The 23912-nt window shown below is 44.0% G+C and overlaps 4 protein-coding genes across 4 annotated transcripts; 3 read left to right on the top strand and 1 right to left on the bottom strand.

The window, feature by feature from the left end:
- Positions 1–9329: 9329 nt before the first annotated feature.
- LOC111075198 (cap-specific mRNA (nucleoside-2'-O-)-methyltransferase 2) lies at positions 9330–11727 on the top strand. Its single transcript, XM_022368325.2, has 2 exons — positions 9330–9835; positions 9893–11727. Exons 1-2 carry the CDS (start codon positions 9395–9397, stop codon positions 11558–11560), a joined length of 2109 nt encoding a protein of 702 aa, XP_022224017.2. The 5' UTR covers positions 9330–9394; the 3' UTR covers positions 11561–11727.
- On the bottom strand, positions 11561–12629 carry LOC111075199 (ubiquitin-conjugating enzyme E2-18 kDa). The gene has a single exon (XM_022368326.2). It carries the CDS (start codon positions 12354–12356, stop codon positions 11892–11894), a length of 465 nt encoding a protein of 154 aa, XP_022224018.1. The 5' UTR covers positions 12357–12629; the 3' UTR covers positions 11561–11891.
- A 60-nt stretch (positions 12630–12689) lies between these two features.
- LOC111075197 (ribosome biogenesis protein BOP1 homolog) lies at positions 12690–15450 on the top strand. Its single transcript, XM_022368323.2, has 5 exons — positions 12690–12854; positions 12916–14242; positions 14308–14795; positions 14857–15152; positions 15219–15450. Exons 1-5 carry the CDS (start codon positions 12756–12758, stop codon positions 15370–15372), a joined length of 2364 nt encoding a protein of 787 aa, XP_022224015.2. The 5' UTR covers positions 12690–12755; the 3' UTR covers positions 15373–15450.
- A 362-nt stretch (positions 15451–15812) lies between these two features.
- Positions 15813–21665, top strand: LOC111075237 (regulator of G-protein signaling 17). Its single transcript, XM_022368386.2, has 7 exons — positions 15813–17765; positions 17869–18208; positions 18376–18384; positions 19486–19563; positions 19623–19684; positions 19750–20038; positions 20111–21665. The coding sequence occupies exons 2-7, from the start codon at positions 17880–17882 to the stop codon at positions 20193–20195; spliced, it is 852 nt and encodes a 283-aa protein (XP_022224078.2). The 5' UTR covers positions 15813–17765; positions 17869–17879; the 3' UTR covers positions 20196–21665.
- Positions 21666–23912: the final 2247 nt, after the last annotated feature.

Genomic DNA, 23912 nt, shown 5'->3' with positions numbered 1-23912 from the left:
TCAAAATTTCGCCCCGCCCCAAAGAACGAAAATCTGTGGCAGCCACAATTTTAAGGATACCAAAAAAGTAAAAGCGTAGTATCGTAGAGAATGACCAAGAATGAAGAAATTAATTTTCAGTTGCTTTCCCCGCCACCGGCAGCCAGAGAGCTACTCATTCTCTTTCTCGCTCGCACACTCTGCCTCGTTATGTACGCGAGCGCCCTCTAACGCCCCCTAAATGGTACATGTAGAATCTATATGTTAGATGTATAATATACATTGTAGATGTAGATAACAGATGTAGCAAAAAAATTAAGAAGTACAATTTTTTTTTTTAATTCTAATTCCTTCTCGTTTCGATCTACTTGCTCTCATTTTCTGCCTCCACTTTCCACCGCTCAAACGGCAGAAAACGGTTAAATTCAAATCTGAGATACCAGGCGAACAGAAATCAGCAGAAGGTCGCTGCGTTTTTTAATTTCTCTTTTTTTTTCTTGTTTCTCTTTGTATTTCATTGCTCTCTTTTTTCGATCTACTTGCTCTAATTTTCTGCCTCCACTTTCCACCGCTCAAACGGCAGAAAACGGTTCAATTCAAATCTGAGATACCAGGCGAACAGAAATCAGCAGAAGGTCGCTGCGTTTTTTAATTTCTCTTTTTTTTCTTGTTTCTCTTTGTATTTCATTGCTCTCTTTTTTCGATCTACTTGCTCTATTTTCTGCCTCGACTTTCCACCGCTCAAACGGCAGAAAACGGTTCAATTCAAATCTGAGATACCAGGCGAACAGAAATCAGCAGAAGGTCGCTGCGTTTTTTAATTTATCTTTTTTTCTTGTTTCTCTTTGTATTTCGTTGCTCTCTTTTTGTCGATCTACTTGCTCTCATTTTCTGCCTCCACTTTCCACCGCTCAAACGGCAGAAAACGGTTAAATTCAAATCTGAGATACCAGGCGAACAGAAATCAGCAGAAGGTCGCTGCGTTTTTTAATTTCTCTTTTTTTCTTGTTTCTCTTTGTATTTCCTTGCTCTCTTTTTTCGATCTACTTGCTCTTATTTTCTGCCTCCACTTTCCACCGCTCAAACGGCAGAAAACGGTTCAATTCAAATCTGAGATACCAGGCGAACAGAAATCAGCAGAAGGTCGCTGCTTTTTTAATTTCTCTTTTTTTCTTGTTTCTCTTTGTATTTCGTTGCTCTCTTTTTGTCGATCTACTTGCTCTCATTTTCTGCCTCCACTTTCCACCGCTCAAACGGCAGAAAACGGTTAAATTCAAATCTGAGATACCAGGCGAACAGAAATCAGCAGAAGGTCGCTGCGTTTTTTAATTTCTCTTTTTTTTCTTGTTTCTCTTTGTATTTCATTGCTCTCTTTTTTCGATCTACTTGCTCTAATTTTCTGCCTCCACTTTCCACCGCTCAAATGGCAGAAAACGGTTCAATTCAAATCTGAGATACCAGGCGAACAGAAATCAGAAGAAGGTCGCTGCGTTTTTTAATTTCTCTTTTTTTCTTGTTTCTCTTTGTATTTCATTGCTCTCTTTTTTCGATCTACTTGCTCTAATTTTTTGCCTCGACTTTCCACCGCTCAAATGGCAGAAAACGGTTCAATTCAAATCTGAGATACCAGGCGAACAGAAATCAGCAGAAGGTCGCTGCGTTTTTTAATTTCTCTTTTTTTCTTGTTTCTCTTTGTATTTCCTTGCTCTCTTTTTTCGGTCTACTTTTTCTAATTTTCTGCCTCCACTTTCCACCGCTCAAACGGCAGAAAACGGTTAAATTCAAATCTGAGATACCAGGCGAACAGAAATCAGCAGAAGGTCGCTGCGTTTTTTAATTTCTCTTTTTTTCTTGTTTCTCTTTGTATTTCATTGCTCTCTTTTTTCGATCTACTTTTTCTCATTTTCTGCCTCCACTTTCCACCGCTCAAATGGCAGAAAACGGTTCAATTCAAATCTGAGATACCAGGCGAAACAGAAATCAGCAGAAGGTCGCTGCAATTTTTTAATTTCTCTTTTTTTCCTTGTTTCTCTTTGTATTTCATTGCTCTCTTTTTTCGATCTACTTGCTCTCATTTTCTGCCACCACTTTCCACCGCTCAAACGGCAGAAAACGGTTAAATTCAAATCTGAGATACCAGGCGAACAGAAATCAGCAGAAGGTCGCTGCGTTTTTTAATTTCTCTTTTTTTCTTGTTTCTCTTTGTATTTCGTTGCTCTCTTTTTTCGATATACTTGCTCTAATTTTCTGCCTCCACTTTCCACCGCTCAAATGGCAGAAAACGGTTCAATTCAAATCTGAGATACCAGGCGAACAGAAATCAGCAGAAGGTCGCTGCGTTTTTTAATTTCTCTTTTTTTCTTTTTCTCTTTGTATTTCCTTGCTCTCTTTTTTCGATCTACTTTTTCTCATTTTCTGCCTCCACTTTCCACCGTTCAAACGGCAGAAAACGGTTAAATTCAAATCTGAGATACCAGGCGAACAGAAATCAGCAGAAGGTCGCTGCGTTTTTTAATTTCTCTTTTTTTCTTGTTTCTCTTTGTATTTCGTTGCTCTCTTTTTTCGATATACTTTTTCTCATTTTCTGCCTCCACTTTCCACCGTTCAAACGGCAGAAAACGGTTAAATTCAAATCTGAGATACCAGGCGAACAGAAATCAGCAGAAGGTCGCTGCGTTTTTTAATTTCTCTTTTTTTTCTTGTTTCTCTTTGTATTTCGTTGCTCTCTTTTTTCGATCTACTTTTTCTAATTTTCTGCCTCCACTTTCCACCGTTCAAACGGCAGAAAACGGTTAAATTCAAATCTGAGATACCAGGCGAACAGAAATCAGCAGAAGGTCGCTGCGTTTTTTAATTTCTCTTTTTTTCTTGTTTCTCTTTGTTTTCGTTGCTCTCTTTTTTCGATATACTTTTTCTCATTTTCTGCCTCCACTTTCCACCACTCAAACGGCAGAAAACGGTTAAATTCAAATCTGAGATACCAGGCGAACAGAAATCAGCAGAAGGTCGCTGCGTTTTTTAATTTCTCTTTTTTTCTTGTTTCTCTTTGTTTTCGTTGCTCTCTTTTTTCGATATACTTTTTCTAATTTTCTGCCTCCACTTTCCACCGTTCAAACGGCAGAAAACGGTTAAATTCAAATCTGAGATACCAGGCGAACAGAAATCAGCAGAAGGTCGCTGCGTTTTTTAATTTCTCTTTTTTTTCTTGTTTCTCTTTGTATTTCATTGCTATCTTTTTTCGATCTACTTGCTCTAATTTTCTGCCTCCACTTTCCACCGTTCAAACGGCAGAAAACGGTTAAATTCAAATCTGAGATACCAGGCGAACAGAAATCAGCAGAAGGTCGCTGCGTTTTTTAATTTCTCTTTTTTTCTTGTTTCTCTTTGTATTTCATTGCTCTCTTTTTTCGATCTACTTGCTCTAATTTTCTGCCTCCACTTTCCACCGTTCAAACGGCAGAAAACGGTTAAATTCAAATCTGAGATACCAGGCGAACAGAAATCAGCAGAAGGTCGCTGCGTTTTTTAATTTCTCTTTTTTTCTTGTTTCTCTTTGTATTTCGTTGCTCTCTTTTTTTCGATCTACTTTTTCTAATTTTCTGCCTCCACTTTCCACCGCTCAAACGGCAGAAAACGGTTAAATTCAAATCTGAGATACCAGGCGAACAGAAATCAGCAGAAGGTCGCTGCGTTTTTTAATTTCTCTTTTTTTTCTTGTTTCTCTTTGTTTTCGTTGCTCTCTTTTTTTCGATATACTTTTTCTCATTTTCTGCCTCCACTTTCCACCGCTCAAATGGCAGAAAACGGTTAAATTCAAATCTGAGATACCAGGCGAACAGAAATCAGCAGAAGGACGCTGCGTTTTTTAATTTCTCTTTTTTTCTTGTTTCTCTTTGTATATCGTTGCTCTCTATTTTCGATATACTTTTTCTAATTTTCTGCCTCCACTTTCCACCGCTCAAACGGCAGAAAACGGTTAAATTCAAATCTGAGATACCAGGCGAACAGAAATCAGCAGAAGGTCGCTGCGTTTTTTAATTTCTCTTTTTTTCTTGTTTCTCTTTGTATTTCGTTGCGCTCTTTTTGTCGATCTACTTGCTCTCATTTTCTGCCTCCACTTTCCACCGCTCAAACGGCAGAAAACGGTTAAATTCAAATCTGAGATACCAGGCGAACAGAAATCAGCAGAAGGTCGCTGCGTATTATAATTTCTCTTTTTTTCTTGTTTCTCTTTGTATTTCCTTGCTCTTTTTTTTTGGATCTACTTGCTCTCATTTTCTGCCTCCACTTTCCACCGCTCAAACGGCAGAAAACGGTTAAATTCAAACCTGATATACCAGGCGAACAGAAATCAGCAGAAGGTCGCTGCTTTTTTAATTTCTCTTTTTTTCTTGTTTCTCTTTGTATTTCGTTGCGCTCTTTTTTTTCGATCTACTTTTGCCCTAATTTTCTGCCACCACTTTCCACCGCTCAAACGGCAGAAAACGGTTAAATTCAAATCTGAGATACCAGGCGAACAGAAATCAGCAGAAGGTCGCTGCGTTTTTTAATTTCTCTTTTTTTATTGTTTCTCTTTGTATTTCCTTGCTTTTTTTTTTGGATCTACTTGCTCTCATTTTCTGCCTCCACTTTCCACCGCTCAAACGGCAGAAAACGGTTAAATCAAACCTGATATACCAGGCGAACAGAAATAAGCAGAAGGTCGCTGCGTTTTTTAATTTCTCTTTTTTTCTTGTTTCTGTTTGTGTTCATTGCTCTTTTTTTCGATTACCTTTTCTCATTTTCTGCCTCCACCTTCACCGCTCGAAACGGGGCAGAAAATTAGAAAAAGTATATCGAAAAAAGAGAGCAAGGAAATACAAAGAGAAAGAAGAAAAAGAGAAATTAAAAAACGCAGCGACCTTCTGCTGATTTCTGTTTGCCTGGTATTTCAGATTTGAATTTAACCGTTTTCTGCCGTTTGAGCGGTGGAAAGTGGAGGCAAGAAAATTAGAAAAAGTAGAATCGAAAAAAGAAATAAACGAAATAAAAGAAAAAGAAAAAAGAGAATTAAAAGCAGCGACCTTCTGCTGATTTCTGTTTGCCCTGGTATCTCAGATTTGAATTTAACCGTTTTCTGCCGTTTGAGCGGTGGAAAGTGGAGGCAGAAAATGAGAGCAAGTAGATCGAAAATAAAGAGCAAGGAAATACAAAGAGAAACAAGAAAAAAGAGAAATTAAAAAACGCAGCGACCTTCTGCTGATTTCTGTTCGCCTGGTATCTTAGATTTGAATTTAACCGTTTTCTGCCATTTGAGCGGTGGAAAGTGGAGGCAGAAAATGAGAGAAATTAGATCGAAAAAAGAGAGCAAGGAAATACAAAGAAAAAAGAAAAAAAAGAGAAATTAAAAAACGCAGCGACCTTCTGCTGATTTCTGTTCGCCTGGTATCTTAGATTTGAATTTAACCGTTTTCTGCCGTTTGAGCGGTGGAAAGTGGAGGCAGAAAATGAGAAAAAGTAGATCGACAAAAAGAGAGCAACGAAATACAAAGAGAAACAAGAAAAAAAGAGAAATTAAAAAAACAGCGACCTTCTGCTGATTTCTGTTCGCCTGGTATCTCAGATTTGAATTTAACCGTTTTCTGCCCTTTGAGCGGTGGAAAGTGGTGGCAGAAAATGAGAGCAATTAGATCGAAAAAAGAGAGCAACGAAAACAAAGAGAAACAAGAAAAAAAGAGAAATTAAAAAACGCAGCGACCTTCTGCTGATTTCTGTTCGCCTGGTATCTCAGATTTGAATTTAACCGTTTTCTGCCGTTTGAGCGGTGGAAAGTGGAGGCAGAAAATGAGAAAAAGTAGATCGAAAAAAGAGAGCAAGGAAATACAAAGAGAAACAAGAAAAAAAGAGAAATTAAAAAACGCAGCGACCTTCTGCTGATTTCTGTTCGCCTGGTATCTCAGATTTGAATTTAACCGTTTTCTGCCATTTGAGCGGTGGAAAGTGGAGGCAGAAAATGAGAAAAAGTAGATCGAAAAAAGAGAGCAACGATATACAAAGAGAAACAAGAAAAAAAGAGAAATTAAAAAAGCAGCGACCTTCTGCTGATTTCTGTTCGCCTGGTATCTCAGATTTGAATTTAACCGTTTTCTGCCGTTTGAGCGGTGGAAAGTGGAGGCAGAAAATGAGAAAAAGTAGATCGACAAAAAGAGAGCAACGAAATACAAAGAGAAACAAGAAAAAAAGAGAAATAAAAACGCAGCGACCTTCTGCTGATTTCTGTTCGCCTGGTATCTCAGATTTGAATTTAACCGTTTTCTGCCGTTTGAGCGGTGGAAAGTGGAGGCAGAAAATGAGAAAAAGTAGATCGACAAAAAGAGAGCAACGAAATACAAAGAGAAACAAGAAAAAAGGAGAAATTAAAAAACGCAGCGACCTTCTGCTGATTTCTGTTCGCCTGGTATCTCAGATTTGAATTTAACCGTTTTCTGCCGTTTGAGCGGTGGAAAGTGGAGGCAGAAAATGAGAAAAAGTAGATCGAAAAAAAGAGAGCAACGAAATACAAAGAGAAACAAGAAAAAAAGAGAAATTAAAAAACGCAGCGACCTTCTGCTGATTTCTGTTCGCCTGGTATCTCAGATTTGAATTTAACCGTTTTCTGCCGTTTGAGCGGTGGAAAGTGGAGGCAGAAAATGAGAAAAAGTAGATCGAAAAAAGAGAGCAACGAAATACAAAGAGAAACAAGAAAAAAGGGAAATTAAAAAACGCAGCGACCTTCTGCTGATTTCTGTTCGCCTGGTATCTCAGATTTGAATTTAACCGTTTTCTGCCGTTTGAGCGGTGGAAAGTGGAGGCAGAAAATGAGAAAAAGTAGATCGACAAAAAGAGAGCAACGAAATACAAAGAGAAACAAGAAAAAAGAGAAATTAAAAAACGCAGCGACCTTCTGCTGATTTCTGTTCGCCTGGTATCTCAGATTTGAATTTAACCGTTTTCTGCCGTTTGAGCGGTGGAAAGTGGAGGCAGAAAATGAGAGCAAGTAGATCGAAAAAAGAGAGCAAGGAAATACAAAGAGAAACAAGAAAAAAAGAGAAATTAAAAACGCAGCGACCTTCTGCTGATTTCTGTTCGCCTGGTATCTCAGATTTGAATTTAACCGTTTTCTGCCGTTTGAACGGTGGAAAGTGGAGGCAGAAAATGAGAAAAAGTAGATCGAAAAAAGAGAGCAAGGAAATACAAAGAGAAACAAGAAAAAAAGAGAAATTAAAAAACGCAGCGACCTTCTGCTGATTTCTGTTCGCCTGGTATCTCAGATTTGAATTTAACCGTTTTCTGCCGTTTGAGCGGTGGAAAGTGGAGGCAGAAAATGAGAAAAAGTAGATAAAAAAAAGAGAGCAAGGAAATAGAAAGAGAAACAAGAAAAAAAGAGAAATTAATAAAGCAGCGGCATTCTGCTGATTTCTGTTCGCCTGGTATCTCAGATTTGAATTTAACCGTTTTCTGCCGTTTGAGCGGTGGAAAGTGGTGGCAGAAAATGAGAAAAAGTAGATCGAAAAAAGAGAGCAAGGAAATACAAAGAGAAACAAGAAAAAAAGAGAAATTAAAAAACGCAGCGACCTTCTGCTGATTTCTGTTCGCCTGGTATCTCAGATTTGAATTTAACCGTTTTCTGCCGTTTGAGCGGTGGAAAGTGGAGGCAGAAAATTAGAGCAAGTAGATCGACAAAAAGAGAGAAACGAAATACAAAGATAAACCTTCTGCTGATTTCTGTTCGCCTGGTATCTCAGATTTGAATTTAACCGTTTTCTGCCGTTTGAGCGGTGGAAAGTGGAGGCAGAAAATGAGAAAAGGTAGATCGAAAAAAGAGAGCAACGAAACACAAAGAGAAACAAGAAAAAAGGAGAAATTAAAAAACGCAGCGACCTTCTGCTGATTTCTGTTCGCCTGGTATCTCAGATTTGAATTCAACCGTTTTCTGCCGTTTGAGCGGTGGAAGGTGGAGGCAGAAAATTAGAGCAAGTAGATCGACAAAAAGAGAGAAACGAAATACAAAGATAAACCTTCTGCTGATTTCTGTTCGCCTGGTATCTCAGATTTGAATTTAACCGTTTTCTGCCGTTTGAGCGGTGGAAAGTGGAGGCAGAAAATGAGAAAAAGTAGACCGAAAAAAAGAGAGCAAGGAAATACAAAGAGAAACAAGAAAAAAAAATAAAAAACGCACGCAGCGACCTTCTGCTGATTTCTGTTCGCCTGGTATCTCAGATTTGAATTTAACCGTTTTCTGTCGTTTGAGCGGTGGAAGGTGGAGGCAGAAAATGAGAAAAGGTAGATCGAAAAAAGAGAGCAACGAAACACAAAGATAAACAAGAAAAAAAAGAAATTAAAAAACGCAGCGACCTTCTGCTGATTTCTGTTCGCCTGGTATCTCAGATTTGAATTTAACCGTTTTCTGCCGTTTGAGCGGTGGAAGGTGGAGGCAGAAAATTACAGCAAGTAGATCGACAAAAAGAGAGAAACGAAATACAAAGATAAACCTTCTGCTGATTTCTGTTCGCCTGGCTCTCCAGATTTGAATTTAACCGTTTTCTGCCATTTGAGCGGTGGAAAGTGGAGGCAGAAAATGAGAGCAAGTAGATCGAAAAAAGAGAGCAAGGAAATACAAAGATAAACAAGAAAAAAAGAGAAATTAAAAAACGCAGCGACCTTCTGCTGATTTCTGTTCGCCTGGTATCTCAGATTTGAATTTAACCGTTTTCTGATATTTGAACGGTGGAAAGTGGAGGTAAAAAACATGTGAATCTGGGATAAAATCATTATTAATTTTTAAATGGAGCTGGGAACAACAAATTTAACATCAATTAAGGGAAATACGGTATTCAAAAGCCCATACGCATGGAAGAAACTTGGTTGACCAGCAAAAATGACGTCACATTTAGTCAACATTTACGTTTTATGTTTTGGCCGTTTTTGTTTGAACCTTTTTATATAAACAATGCCTTAAAAAGGACTTCTGAAAACCAGCCAATCTTGTAGAAAATTGATGTATCTATCGGAAAAATTATTTGTTGAGTGCTGAGAGGGCCAACTAGCCAGTAATATTCAACTGAATATCAAAATTATGGAATACGATTTCAATCAATAAAATAGAACGTTATCCCATTGTCAACCAGAAGGGTATTTCAAATTTTCACAAAATTTATTTAATTTAAAAGAAAGATATCGGTGGTCATTTTTGTTTTGTAAGTAAAGAGGAGGTTGGAGCTAAAAGGAGCCTTTACAAACAGTATTATTTTACGCGGTTTTACAAAGGGTGCTCAACTTTTTAAATAGAGGGGTGTTAAGTGGGTTAAGTCTCGATTGATCGCCGGATTGCCCTGGTATTTTTATTCTATGGTATTGGTATTTCTCGAAACCAACAAAACAGCTGTTGCTGTACAAAATGGGGCCGAAGCTGAACTTGAGATCGGAGTTGGAACAATTATTTGAAAAAAAGTTCCAATACCAGAAACCGAGGGGCGATGGCGTCTGGGAGCTTCCTCGGGAGGAGCAGCCGTTGTTCAGCGAGTATTATCAATGCGAAGCGTTGCAGAACCTGAAGGAGCAACTGAATGCAGTCAAGAGCAAGCTCAACGATTATGGGGTGCAAGAGTGGAGCTCGCACACGAACCGCCGGGATCCGTCGGGGGAGGTGCCGTGGCGCCTGAAGAACGAAACCAAGGCGGAGTTCGTGACCGTCGCTTGGTGCAAGCTGTTCGAGTGCCTGCATCGCTATCCGCTGGTAACCGAGCCGGTGGTAAACACGCTCCATCTATGCGAGGCTCCTGGGGCCTTCATTGCGGCCCTGAATCATTACTTGCACAGCACATACGGAAAGGATGAGGTCAGTAGAGACACAACCACCTGATGTGGGGAATCAATTAATCGCATCTTTTGCTAGATCAAATGGCGCTGGCGCTCGACTACTTTGAATCCTTACTACGAGGGCAACGCCTTGAACGAGATGATAACCGACGACCGGTTCATATTCCACACGCTGGACAATTGGCTATTCCACAAGGATCTTACGGGAAATCTCATCAATGTGAGCAACATTGAACACATGGTCAAACGCTGTGCAGAAGACTTCAAAGACAACGGCAGTGGAGGCGTCGATATGATCACCGCCGATGGCTCCATTGACTGCGCTGCCCAGCCGGACTGCCAGGAAGAAATTGTCGTTCGCCTGTTCTTCGCCGAGACCATCTGTGCGCTGAGAATACTCAAATCGGGCGGAAAGTTCGTTGTCAAAATGTTCACACTCTTCGAGGCCTGCAGTGTCTCACTTTTGTACATGCTAAACTGCATCTTCGAGCAGGTGCACATCTACAAGCCGGCTACATCGAAGCGCGGCAATTCGGAGGTGTATGTAATCTGCCTGAACTACCAGAAGGATACGCCCGGTCTGGCCCGTTTGCTGGAACAAATGCAGGCTAAACTTGCCCAGCCAAACGATACCATGGTCATGCCGCTGTTTGCCAAATCCCAAATTCCCAACGACTTCATGATGCAGCATGAAATCGCGTGCCGGCTGTACATGAAGCTTCAGACGGACGCCATCGAGAGCAGCATCTACGCCTACGAATCCAAGGATCGTCTATATTTTCGGCACCTGCATCACTTGCGCGGCCTTGTCTCCTCCATGTACTACAATCGCTACAAGGTGCAGCCCCTGGACGATAAGCTGTGCATCGTTGATAAAGAGGTAACGAGCAAGGCCCTTGGATTCTCAGTGCCCATATATGGGGGCTCCTACACAGAGCGAGAGAAGCTTAAGGACGGCGATCTGCTCAAGCAAATATATTGCCTGCGCCGCGAGTTTAATCAACTGGAGAAGTGCCCCAATGGTCTAACTAGCTATAGGTATGCCAAGGACCGCATGGCTCCCCTGGCCTTGTGTGTTTCCAGGGGAGCACCTGTTAAAAGCCTGCAGAGCAGCCTTTTTGCTTCGGAGCCCGTACTTTTGCTGCGTCTCCGCATTCTCGACACTTTTGATCTCGATCCCGTTTGGCAAACTTCACCCAACTGCCAGCTGGATAGTCAGACACTAAACTTCATTCCCTGCTCTGAGGGGGAGACCTTCCACAGTGCACAGCGTCGGTTCTTTGTGGCGCTGTTGGAGAGTGTGTGCCGTCAGCGGCCACAGAAGATTGTGTTCCAGAAGTTCTTGTTCCTCACCCACTATGCGACTTCCGTGCTGCTGTTTCTTGTGGAATCTGTCTACCAGGAGACCCACTTCGAGAGCAACCAATTGCAAACGATCACCCTGAGCAGCCCCAACGATGCGAGCGTTGATGAAGTTCTGGGCCTGCTGAAAAGTGACACTGAAGAAACGGAAGACACCGCCTGCTCGGCCATACACAGTCTGGTGGACATCAAGGAGCTGCAGAAGAACAAGTTCAGCAATGCACTCATCCAGCACAACAACAACGTGCTGCTGACCTGCTTTCGCCGAATGCTGGGCGAGGAATCGTTTCCGATGCCCATCGACATTGCTGCCACTGAGCAGCCGGCGATTGTGTCTGCCATCAAAGAGACCCCGACGCCCATCGATGGCATTGTGGTTTAATGTAACGAACTTGTATTTATCTTTTGCATAAAATTACAGTGCTACAATTAAAAAACTACCCTTCCTACGGATCCTGATCCTTACAAATTGAAATTGGGAGAATTGCGAAACTTTCTACTGCAAAAATCGAAGTTACAACATTAAAAAGCTAATTGAAAATCACAAAATGGGGTGAACTCGTAGACTAAGCGTGAAATAATTTGTTCGCCCTCCGGTGTCCACGGTGTGGTGTGTGCACGAAGGGGGATGAAAGGGATGGGATGGGAGCTTAGTTTGGTTTCGTCATCCGTCTGCGTTTGCTGTTTGTTGGCGGCTCGCCATTGCCACAGCACTAATCAGCCGGACGCTTTTCGCTGTGCTTCTTGGTGTAGTCCTCTGCATTCTTTACGAACTTCTTCCTATCCTTTTGGAACTCCTCGGCCAGCTCGGCGCGTAGTGGATGCTCGGGCTCTGGGTCGTTGATGAGGGCTATCAGAGCCTGGACGACCTGCTCGGTGCGCGTGGCCGGCTTCCAGTTCTCGGTGCTGATGATTGGCAGGCACACCTGCCCCTTCTCATCGATGTTGGGATGATATATGCGCGTCTTGAAGTTTATCTTTGGCGGCTTGAACGGATATTCGGCCGGAAAGTTGATCTCGATACGGAAGGCGCCCTTGTTGTACGGCGGATTGTCGGGCACAATCAGGCCCGTCCAGCGCAGCAGGTTCTCATCGTCGGCCTTGATGTCGCGGAAGGATCTCAGTGAATTATCTTGCAAATCGCCCAGTTCTTTTCGAAGACGTCGAGGGGCAGTCATTTTTTTTTCTTCGTGTGTGTGGTCTTGCCCGATTACCACAACTATTGTGTCTGTGTGTGTGTGTGTGTGTGTTTCGGTGAGTGTCAAATCGATGGAATCAGCAGATATATTAGCTTTTTCGGATGAGTAAGGCAGCGCTAATTGGTTTCGCTTGTAGCTATGAGGTTCCTTTTGTGGGCGGAGGGAACTATTTTTCGCTATTCTGCAAGCCTTGTTACAGAATTTCGTTTGAATGCTCCTTACTATATAAAATATGTAAATTGCGCTAGGGTATTTGGGAGAACGGTGGTATTTCTCATATTTTCGTTACGAGAAATCGATAATTACCGAAACTACGTTTTGCCATCACTATCGCTGTCAGCAACACGTGCGCCGCGTTAGTTTTGTTTTCTGTTAAAAATGACTAAAAAACTAACAATAAAGCGAAAAGTAAAAGAGCCAGAGCCAAAAGATGAAGTATCGGACAGTCCCGAATCTTCCGACAATGAGGAGGAGGAGGTAAGCACCCCAAAATGCAACTTTAGGTCTCTGTCTAATGTCGGGTCGGGTATTTTCGAAGGATCTGTTGCAAGCCGTGAAGGATCCAGGCGAGGACTCCACCGACGATGAGGGCATAGACCAGGAGTATCAGACAGACAGTAGCGAGGATCTCGAATTCGAAAGCGATGGAGAAGGCAACTATCTGGGCAGAAAAGGTGCCGAAGGCAGTTCAGGAGACGATGAGGACGAGAGCGCAGAAGATGAAGAAGAAGAAAAAGAGGGCGATGATGCTAAGAAGTCTGGCAAAAACAATGACGAAGAGCCTGCCACAACGTCCAAGTCCATCAAGAAATCCCAAGAGAAGCCCACCACCAGCAGTAAGAATGGTGGCGCATCAGTGGTTCCCGCACGGGATCCCTCAAAGGTGGAATACGCCGACTCGGACACCTCTGACGAGGAGGACATCCGCAATACGGTTGGCAACATTCCCATGCACTGGTATGACGAATACAAGCACATTGGCTACGACTGGGATGCCAAGAAGATAATCAAGCCACCGAAGGGCGATCAAATTGATGACTTCCTGCGTAAGATCGAGGACCCGAACTTCTGGCGCACTGTCAAGGATCCAATGACCGGCCAGGAGGTGTTCCTCACAGATGCCGACATTGCTCTCATCAAGCGCATCGACTCGAACCGCATACCCAACCAGGAGCACGACGAGTACGCGCCCTGGATCGAATGGTTCACCTCGGAGGTGGAGAAGATGCCCATCAAGAATGTGCCGGACCACAAGCGCTCCTTCCTGCCTTCAGGGTCGGAGAAGAAGAGCGTCTCGCGCATGGTGCACGCCCTCAAGATGGGCTGGATGAAGACCACCGAGGAGGTGGAGCGGGAGAAGCAAGAGAAGCGCGGCCCCAAGTTCTACATGCTGTGGGAGACGGACACCAGTCGGGAACATATGCGACGCATCCACGACCCCGTGTCAGCGCCCAAGCGCGACCTGCCCGGCCACGCCGAATCGTACAACCCGCCGCCCGAGTACCTCTTCGATGAGAAGGAGGCCAAGGAGTGGCACAAGCTGAAGGACGAGCCTCACAGGCGAAAGCTGCACTTTATGCCGCAGAAATTCAAGTCGCTGCGTGAGGTGCCCGCCTACTCGCGCTACCTCCGCGAACGCTTCCTGCGCTGCCTTGATCTGTACTTGTGTCCGCGTGCCAAGCGCGTCAAGCTGAACATCGATGCAGAGTACCTCATCCCCAAGTTGCCTTCACCGCGCGACCTGCAGCCATTCCCAACCGTCGAGAGTCTGGTCTACCGCGGTCACACCGACCTTGTGCGGTCCGTCAGCGTGGAACCGAAGGGCGAATACCTCGTATCCGGCTCCGACGACAAGACGGTCAAGAGTAAGTGGAACTGAAGCCATAAAATTCTCCTAATCGCTTGCTAACCATTTGCTTCCTTCTTGCAGTTTGGGAAATTGCCACAGGTCGTTGCATCCGCACCATCGAGACCGAGGACGTGGTGCGCTGTGTGGCCTGGTGTCCGAATGCCAAGCTCTCCATCATTGCGGTGGCCACCGGCAGTCGTTTGCTGCTGGTCAACCCGAAGGTGGGTGACAAACTTCTCGTGAAGAAGACAGACGACCTGCTGGCCGAGGCCCCAGTTCTGGACGTCATCGAGAACGAGCGCATCAAGACGGCAGTGCAGTGGGCCAATGCTGAGCCCGCCGATCAAGAGAAGGGCGTCAGAGTGGTCATCACCCACTTTAAGCCCATTCGTCAGGTGACTTGGCATGGCCGCGGCGACTACCTGGCCACGGTGATGCCCGAGGGCGCCAATCGCTCGGCCCTGATACACCAGCTCTCGAAGCGACGCTCTCAGATACCCTTCTCGAAGAGCAAGGGCTTGATCCAGTGCGTGCTCTTCCATCCGGTGAAGCCGTGCTTCTTTGTGGCGGTAAGAACAGATGGAAGCAATTCAATAATTCTGTAGATACTAAAAATCTGTGCTATTTCAGACCCAGCACAATATACGCATCTACGACCTGGTCAAGCAGGAGCTGATCAAGAAGCTGCTGACCAACTCCAAGTGGATTTCGGGCATGTCCATCCATCCGAAGGGCGACAATTTGCTCGTCTCCACGTACGACAAGAAGATGCTATGGTTCGATCTGGACCTGTCCACCAAGCCCTACCAGACCATGCGCCTCCATCGCAATGCCGTGCGCAGTGTGGCCTTCCATCTGCGGTATCCGCTCTTTGCCTCTGGCAGCGACGACCAGGCGGTCATTGTCTCCCACGGAATGGTCTACAAGTGAGTGGCACTGAAACTAATCTGAATAATTATGGAATTAATTCTAATTTCGACTCATTCCTCCAGTGATCTGCTGCAAAATCCACTAATTGTGCCGCTGAAGAAGCTGCAGACACACGAGAAACGCGAGGAGTTCGGCGTACTGGACGTCAACTGGCATCCCGTCCAGCCCTGGGTCTTCTCCACAGGCGCTGACTGTACCATCCGCCTTTACACATAGACGAACAGTAGAGTAGTTGTGCCCTTTCATGGCGGTTGTGTGAAATTTCGATAGTGAATATATTAATTTTTAATGGAACCCAATCATTTCTTGATTTAATTGACATCGGATAAGGTCGGAGGTGGCAGCCATTGCAGCCCTGGCGAAAGCTAATTTTCCCTCAAAGCTATAACGGAATTCCAGAGAGCTTTTTGGCTCTTTTGCGAAACTCGCGCACATTGTGTGAATTTGTGCCAGGAACTCAAACTGTATAGCTATGCGGAGGAGCGGAGCTTTCTCTCTCTCTCTCTCTCTCTCACTGTCTCTCTCTCGGTGGGCACCTTTGGCGCCGCCAGCATATCGTTCTGGGTGAGGAGAGGCGTGGGAATGTGGCGCGCATTGGAAAATCAAGCGCTGCCATGGCACTGCTTGGAAATCAGCCAGCCTTTTGCCAGAGCGAAGAGAAACACGTCCGACACTTGTGCTCGCGCCCGCCGTCGAGGAGGATTTGTGGGTTCTGTTCTGTGTTCTGGCTATCGCAGAAAAAAAATCACACACACACGGACAGGCTCGTTTGTGTATGTGTTTGTGCTGCAGTGAAAATGAAACGGCAATAATGTGTGGTCGCCGCGGAGCCCAAAATATGGCAGCAACCGAAATGTGAATCCAGAGACTGTGGAATACGTTTTTCCGCCATCCATCCCAGTGCTTCAACCTAACAAACAAAAAAAACCTGCAGCTTCCGCTCAGAATCTGCCACAAAACGAATCGGATCGAATCGAATCGGTTGGGAAATCGCAATCGGAATTGGGGGTCGAAATCTAGGCGCAAGCAAAACAGTGAAAAAAAATAGAGATATACGAATACAAATACGGGTATATTTTAGTGGCTGTGGCAAGGCAGAAATTCGTATGTACTCGTTGCTCCTAAATACATACAGACACAGCGCCCGTGCCCGTGCCCGCGACCCCCTCCTTGCCCACTCACACCCCTGCTCAATCGCCTACCCTACCCACACCCACCCACCCCCCTCCATTAACCAACAACCAGCGCTGTCAAAACCAAAGCACACTGCATGTGAATGTGTGTGTGTGTGTGTGTGAGTGTGTAAGAGAGAGTGAGTGAAAATATTAACGGAAGCGCACAGCACGAAAAAAGGAGATAAATAGTGTGATAGAGAGAGGAGAGTGGTGTGAGAGAGAGAGAGAGAGAGAGTGGTTAACTGTTAACAAAACAACAACAGCAGCTGATTTTGTGATAAAAAGCGACCGATCCCAGATCCACCAAAAACCAAAAAAACAACCAAAAAAACCGCGCCACAGCGACACCACAACGTTCTGTGATAGTGCAGCACACGGTACACGCTGCAGCTGTTGCAACAACAACAAGAACTAGGCACAACAATCAGAGACGGCAGGCGACCCCCGCAAGGAGAAAGAGAGACGGAGGACACACACACACAGAGGGCGAGAATCACGCATACGCCCCATCAGCCCGACCTCCGCTGCCAACAATCGAATTACCCCCACTCACAAACACATACGGGAGTACCGTGTAATGACTAGCACAAGAAATAAATAAAACTTAACCAAAAAAAAATATAGTGAGAGAGAGAGAGAGAGCAAGAGCGGGAGAGAACCAGCTCCAGCTGCTCATAAATTTCGTAACGCTTTTGGGTGTAAATGTGCCCCTTGGTGCAGGGCACGCAGTGATTGAGTCGTTTGTAATTTGTGTGCCGTAAATACAACAAAATATGTAAATGCTAAGGGCGCCCACCCACCCACCACCACCACTACCACCCAAAGCCAGACAGGCAGCCATCCCACGCACAAACCAAGGAACGGAGCACAGCAGAAGGGTGGAGCAGCAGGTGCAGGAGAATCAGCCCATTAATAAAAGAGACAAAGAGACAATCCCACTAAATTAAAGCACAAGATCAAAAGGAAAAGGATCCGCTGCTCCTCAAGCCACAAGACGCACAAAAGAAGAAGAAAATAATTCAGTTCAAGACCAAACATTGTCATCGGAAAGTGGAAGCAGCGGGAAAACCGTTAACGGTTGAGATACAAGAAGCAGAGAGAGAGAGAGAGAGAGCGCGAGGCTAAAGGAAATCGAACGATAACGGGAGAGAGAGAGAAAAAGAAGAAGAGCTGGAGCAGCAGTCGATAAAAAATTATTAGCAAAAACATAAATACGTAACGGTTTCGGCTCTCCACCACCACATTGCCATCGCTGCCAGAGAGAGAGAGAGAGTGTGAGTGGGAAGAGCGAGAGAACAAGAGAACAAGAGAGCCAGGGAGCCAGTGAGTGGGTAGGTCAGTGGCAGTGGGCGGTCTGCCAGCTGTGGCAGCCACAACACACCAACACCAACAACAACACCAAAGCCAGCGTCAACGTCAAATCTGAAAGGGCAGGTAAGTGGCGTTGATTTCTTCCTCCTCCCACTCCTTGCCCCATCCGCCAGACCCAGCAGCAGTTTCTTATATTTCTCTCTCCCACCCATACGTCCATCTGTAGCGAAGGGCCAAATGTCCTGTACCGTTTCGGAGCTGCCAAGTGGCTGTCGACTGCGCGGCGTAATGACTGCATCCACACCACAGAGCGCTGCTAACAATGGCGCCAATAGCGGGGGCAACGGAAACAACGGTAACGGCAACGGGAATGGCAATGGCAACGGCAACGGTGGAGGGGGAGGGGGCAGCGGCAGTGCCGTTTCCGTGTCCGTGTCAGTAGGGGGTGGCGGCGTCACGGCAGGCAGTGCCACCTCAAATGTACTGCAAGAGTCAAATGCGGCAACGTTGCAGCGGCCGCAGAAGCCGTGCTGTTTCTGCTGGTGTTGCTGCTGTTCCTGCTCCTGGTGAGTATCCTCGAGAACACCTCACCTCATTATTTTGCATTGCCACTAAAACGGAATCAATTTCTTTGCTCGTTTCTGCTGCTGCTGCTGCTGCTGCTGCTCCACGGGTACCTGTCCCCCCCGCTTAACCACAACTACAACTGTAATAAAAACAACCGTTAAAACAGGGGCAAATGGTAAGTTACACCCAGCCAACAAACCAACCAACCAACCAACCACCCACCGAAATACACATATACACCCACATACTCGTACTCGTACATACGGACATTGTTTAAGGGCTAGCTAGGAAACGCTAGGAGCACAGATGGCTGGCATTTTTCTCGCCTCTGGCAACGCTCCGCGGTGAAAGCTCTCTCTCTCTCTTTTTCCCTCGCTTATTTATTCGTCTTTGACTTTTGCTCTCCCGCATTCATTCACAATTTTGTGAGCGCCAAAAATTGGGCAGGGAAAAGCTCTACACTTCCAGCTGGTTGGGGGGGGGGGGGCGGTCTGGCACTGTTTAAATCAAATATAAATAAGTATGTGGCTGGATGGCACCTCAAAGTGTTGCATTCGGGTTTCGTGAATGAAAGCGAAAGTCTTTTAGTCCGCCGCGTGCCTCCGCACCCTTGTGTGATTAGCTGGTCACACAAGCACACGCTCCGGTACATGCCACAATTTGATTCATACATACGCACTTGATTGGGCATTGGGAATTGGGGGACAGCGATTCGGTTCGAGTGGAGGCGAGGCGAGTCGAGTCGAGTCGAGTCGCTTTGATAACTGTCAAGCAGATAGCGGAGCTTTGTCAAGTTCGAGTGCTTCGTTGATATGGCATTAGCCACTTTATAGAGATTTATATATACATATATACTTGTATCTACACACATGCTATGTACATTTCTAGGAGTATGTATGTTTGTTGTTCCAAATGTACATACATATGCACATATGTAGAAGTGGCTCACCCACCTTTGAGCCAGAGAGTAATCAGGCATAAATCGTAGTCTACTTTGAAGGGGACGGATGAGTGGAGAATAAACTAACCCGATTAGGAGTAGTATCAATGTATATGCAGCACCAATATCGATTTGAATATAGATCAAAAAATATAATATAAATCAAATTATAAGAACAAAAAAAATGTTTATCAGTAAGTAGTTTTGTAGAGCTCTCAGGGACAAATGATAGACGGACTGAACACAATTTAAGACATAAATATGTATGTACCATAGTAAGAGATCGAGACCTATACATTGTATAAGTAATCTCCAATATTTACTTTATTTTTACAGTCTGGCGATCAAGAATGCCGATGAAAATGCGCCCACGAAGCGTGATCTCGCTAATTCCGAATTCCTAGACGGCGAACAGTGAGTGATATCCATACATATATTTTAAAACATATAACTTATATTAAATTCCGTTGCAGACCCACATTAGAGGAAATCCGTAGCTGGGGCAAGAGCTTTGACAAGCTGATGAAGAGCTCCGGTGAGCATTTAATGGAGATATTTGATTTTGAACTCTAACTATTTAACATATGTATTTTTTGACAGCTGGTCGAAAGGTATTCCAGAACTTCCTGCGCAGCGAATTCAGTGAGGAGAACATATTGTTCTGGCTGGCCGTCGAGGACCTCAAGAAGGAGAACAGCGCCGAGGTGGTCGAGGAGAAGGCGCGCCTGATATACGAGGACTACATCTCGATCCTGTCGCCGAGGGAGGTGTCGCTGGACTCGCGGGTGCGCGAGATCGTCAACCGTAACATGATCGAGCCCACTACGCACACCTTCGACGAAGCTCAAATACAGATCTACACTTTAATGCACAGAGACTCATATCCGAGGTGAGTGGCGTCCTCCGTTTGATCGATCAACCTTTTGCATTCCACTCAACCAACCACTTTCGTTCCTTGCAGATTCCTAAACTCTCAAAAGTTCAAGACACTCGCTCAAATGCAAGACAATTCGAATGCCGGCTCCAAGGCGGAAAGTCCCACTTAGATCGCATCGGATCGTTGTCAGTCCTGCGCTGTGTTGATTTCTGTAGTTGCTCTCCATTAGTATTTCCTTGGTTTTGGGCCACGAAGTCCCCTGTAATAGCCGCGGTTGCCTACCAGCCCGCTGCCACTGCGCCGCTGCTGCAATCCCCTAAGCAATATGTATCCATTAATAGAACCATTTAACCATTTTGCGTGCAGCCCCCGCAGTTGGGACCAGGGCAGTGGGCGAGGCGAATAGCCGGGGCCAGGGGGCCCCGAACAAAAGCAAAAGCAAAACCCAAAATCCAAAACCCTTAGACGATATGCATAATACGTGAAACGGATTCCTTCTCTACCTATATTCTAGTCGTTAACAAACCAAAGAGATAGGAGCTAAATTAATTGTTTAATCTTAGAGTGTGGAACGGATCGGAGTCGGGAAACGAAACGAAACGAAACGGATCTCCGTGACGTGACGTGACGTAACGTGACATGACATTATTCAAGGCGGTTCCGGAAGCGTGCGAGGGAAACAGCAGCTAGGTGTAGTATTAGTGATCTAAGAGACGTATTAATCAAATTGCATCAGAGATAACGGAACCGTGAAGAGTACAGTACATTTACCGTTAACCGTAACCGTAAACCGTAAACCGTAAACAGAAATACTTTTTCCAGAGAAACCCAAAAAACCAAAAGAACTTTTTAAACGTATTACATAACTTTATATTAATATATAAATATATATATACACGCATATATAGTACTTACATACATATATACAAAACCATTTAACTTAACTAGTTTTGAAAACGATTAGGATCATATATGCATATGCATGTACATATGTATGTATGTACATAGATAGTAACCCTATTATATACATATGTATGTAGATGTGTATGTATATATGAGTGACGACATCGAAGCATTTTTTGTAAATACCACAACAGGCAGCAGCTCGCACCCTCTCTTTATATGTATATTTATACTACATATATGTAATCCTGTACCGATCAAGACAGTGCAACCAACACCCCTCCCCCAACACCCAATCATCAGCCCACTATAATGCCTCATCTTCCGATTGAGGTCCGATCTAGTTGTTCCCAATCACCTCTTCGAAGGCAAGCTAACTAATACTATATTTATAGTTTCGATTCGCATTGATTTCCAAATCGAATGAAAACGTTTTGCAATATCACTGCCAACAAAGAAAAAGAAAACAGAAGCAGAAACAGAAACAGAAAATGGAACAACACAAAAGAACACTGCAGTCTACAGACATGCTACTATGGATCTATATACATATGCCTTTACTTCCACCCACAACCAAAACCACACAGCTACACAGCGAGACTTCCAACAGTAACCTCCTCGCCCCACACCCAATTGATTTACGCATTCAGACTAACTCTTCAAAACAAAACTATCCAACAACAAAAGCCACAGTATTATTAATAAAAAAAAAAACAACTAAAAATGCGAAACGTATGTATGGTTAAATTTAAATTTTTAGCAAGAACAAATTGTCAAAAGTGAATGAAAAACTAAAGACAATTCAAGCGAAACACACACAGAACAAAGAGATGCGGAGATCAGAGCAGTGCAGGATGCGGATGAAAGTATTGAGGAAAATGTGCATCCTGCGAGGAGAACCCTAGGTAAAAAGTTAACATTGTATTTTCGATTTAAGTTCGGTTTTATTTAAATATGTATTGTCTTTAAGTGGCTTTATCTGAGGCACAGGGATTTTAAGAGCACAAAATGTATTTATGCATGTACCTATGTTACGGGAGGGAGGAGAAGAGAATGTTTTTAGTAGCTAGTCGGTGTGCCTAGTCTTAACATGAAACATTGAATATTTTACTAGCATTTAAGCGTCTTCCAGGTTCCCTCAGTCATAGCTTTAGTTTTATTTGGGTGGACTATTGTCCCAGTCGATCTATTTTTGTTTTCAGTTCTGCATACATCCAGTGCTACACACTAATATCAGAGTTTCAATATATTCTAGAATCTGATTCGTTTCTCATAGCTCATATTCAGTTGTAGCTCAAGTAAAAGGACTATTTCAGCATTTCTATTCACAAATCTACTTCCGATTCGAATCGTTCAGACTGCCACGCCCCAGCTTTGGATTTCATTCATGTTCTGTTTTCATTTAAAGTAGTCATTAACTATGTGATTATGTGCAACTCCGAAGCCAGTTCCTGCCACCAGTTTCCTTTTAATTAATCACTCAGGCTGATACTTGGAATTGAGAATCCGACAATCGATGTTGCTATGGGCTATGCATTACACGTACATACATATATAGATGGACCGTTCGATCAGTTACTTTCCATGGTTTGTTAAATTAATTTTAGGCACTACGGGTAGAACTAGTTCCAGGATAAAGTGAATAGGTGGAAGCCCCGGAGGAGCAGGAGCGTTTGCTAATGATTGTTTCTCTTCGGTTTCTTGCTTTGCAGAATGGACAAATATAAGACTTTTTGAACAAAATCAGAGTATAAGTACGTTAAATACGATTGTTGTTTGTTTAGTTTTATACACGATAGCACACACTCACACACACACACACACACACACACACACACACACACACACACGCATGCATATATATGTGTACTACATAGCGGTATACATATAAATGTATATAAAATTTGAAAAAAAAAAAACAAATGAAGGAGGCAAAACGTAATCAAGCATTAGTGAAAAGTTTCGACCAGTTAAAAACCAAAAATAACAAAAATTAACATTACATTTATTAAAAAAAAAAAAAAAAATACAATCTAAATAAAACCCACGTCAAGAAATCAATAATTACAAATGGATTAAACTAAGCCCTACATTTAGTTTTAAACATTAAATATATTGCAACAATAAACAAACATGAAAATTAAACTCAAATTAAAGCATAAACAGAAAATTCTCAAAAACACGTCTCCGGTGTGCGTCTATCAATTTTACATGATCTGGAATTCTACATAAGTATACATACATTGCTGTAAAATTACATACATATGTATGAGCGCCAAACTTTTTTTTATAGAACTGCCACTTGGGTCAAGCGACCAACCACAAGTTCTAAAGCCACCAAAGAGCTCCAGCGTGCTCCACGCGTGCGCTCCTGCGCCACATGAAGAACACAGATTGGTGAGTGCAAGAGATGATTGAGGGGCAGATGGTGGAGTCACCCTTTCCAGTGGTGGAGCGGCAGTCTGTCCAACGGCGACACAACGCTGATTGCCGTCGCAGTTGCTGTTGTTGTTCAAGCCAAAGCTGAGGTTAAGTAAAGTCCAGGGTATATTGAACACAGGGTGAGGCATTTCCAAAGAGCAGCCAAACCTGGCTTGTGTTTTGAGACTTTTGGGTGAATGTGGGTGGACACCTATACGCGTGTGCTGCACATACTGCAGTACCCTACATGTATTATACCATGGGTTACCTGCCGGGGGCGGGTGGCAAGGGGGGCAGCCGACAACCAGCGCGGCGGCGTCCGGAGTCTGTGCCGCGGCTCCCGCTACATGGGATTCGTTTGTGGTACATGCATAACTATTTTACGTATTTCAGTCTCTCGGTATGCTTGATCTCTCTCTTGATTGTGCTCTCTACTGATCTCTGAGCTTGCATGAATGTGTGTGTGTGTTTCTCTACCTGATGCCTGGGCATCAGTCGCGGCCGCGACTGCACTACCACTTTCACACGGCTTACAGAAAAGCAAAACAAAAATGAAAAAAAA

Source organism: Drosophila obscura, unplaced genomic scaffold (assembly GCF_018151105.1).
Source record: "Drosophila obscura isolate BZ-5 IFL unplaced genomic scaffold, ASM1815110v1 contig_186, whole genome shotgun sequence".
NCBI lineage: Eukaryota > Metazoa > Arthropoda > Insecta > Diptera > Drosophilidae > Drosophila > Drosophila obscura.
The sequence above is the reverse complement of the archived record's forward strand: the minus strand, read 5'-3'. Positions and strand labels throughout refer to the sequence as shown.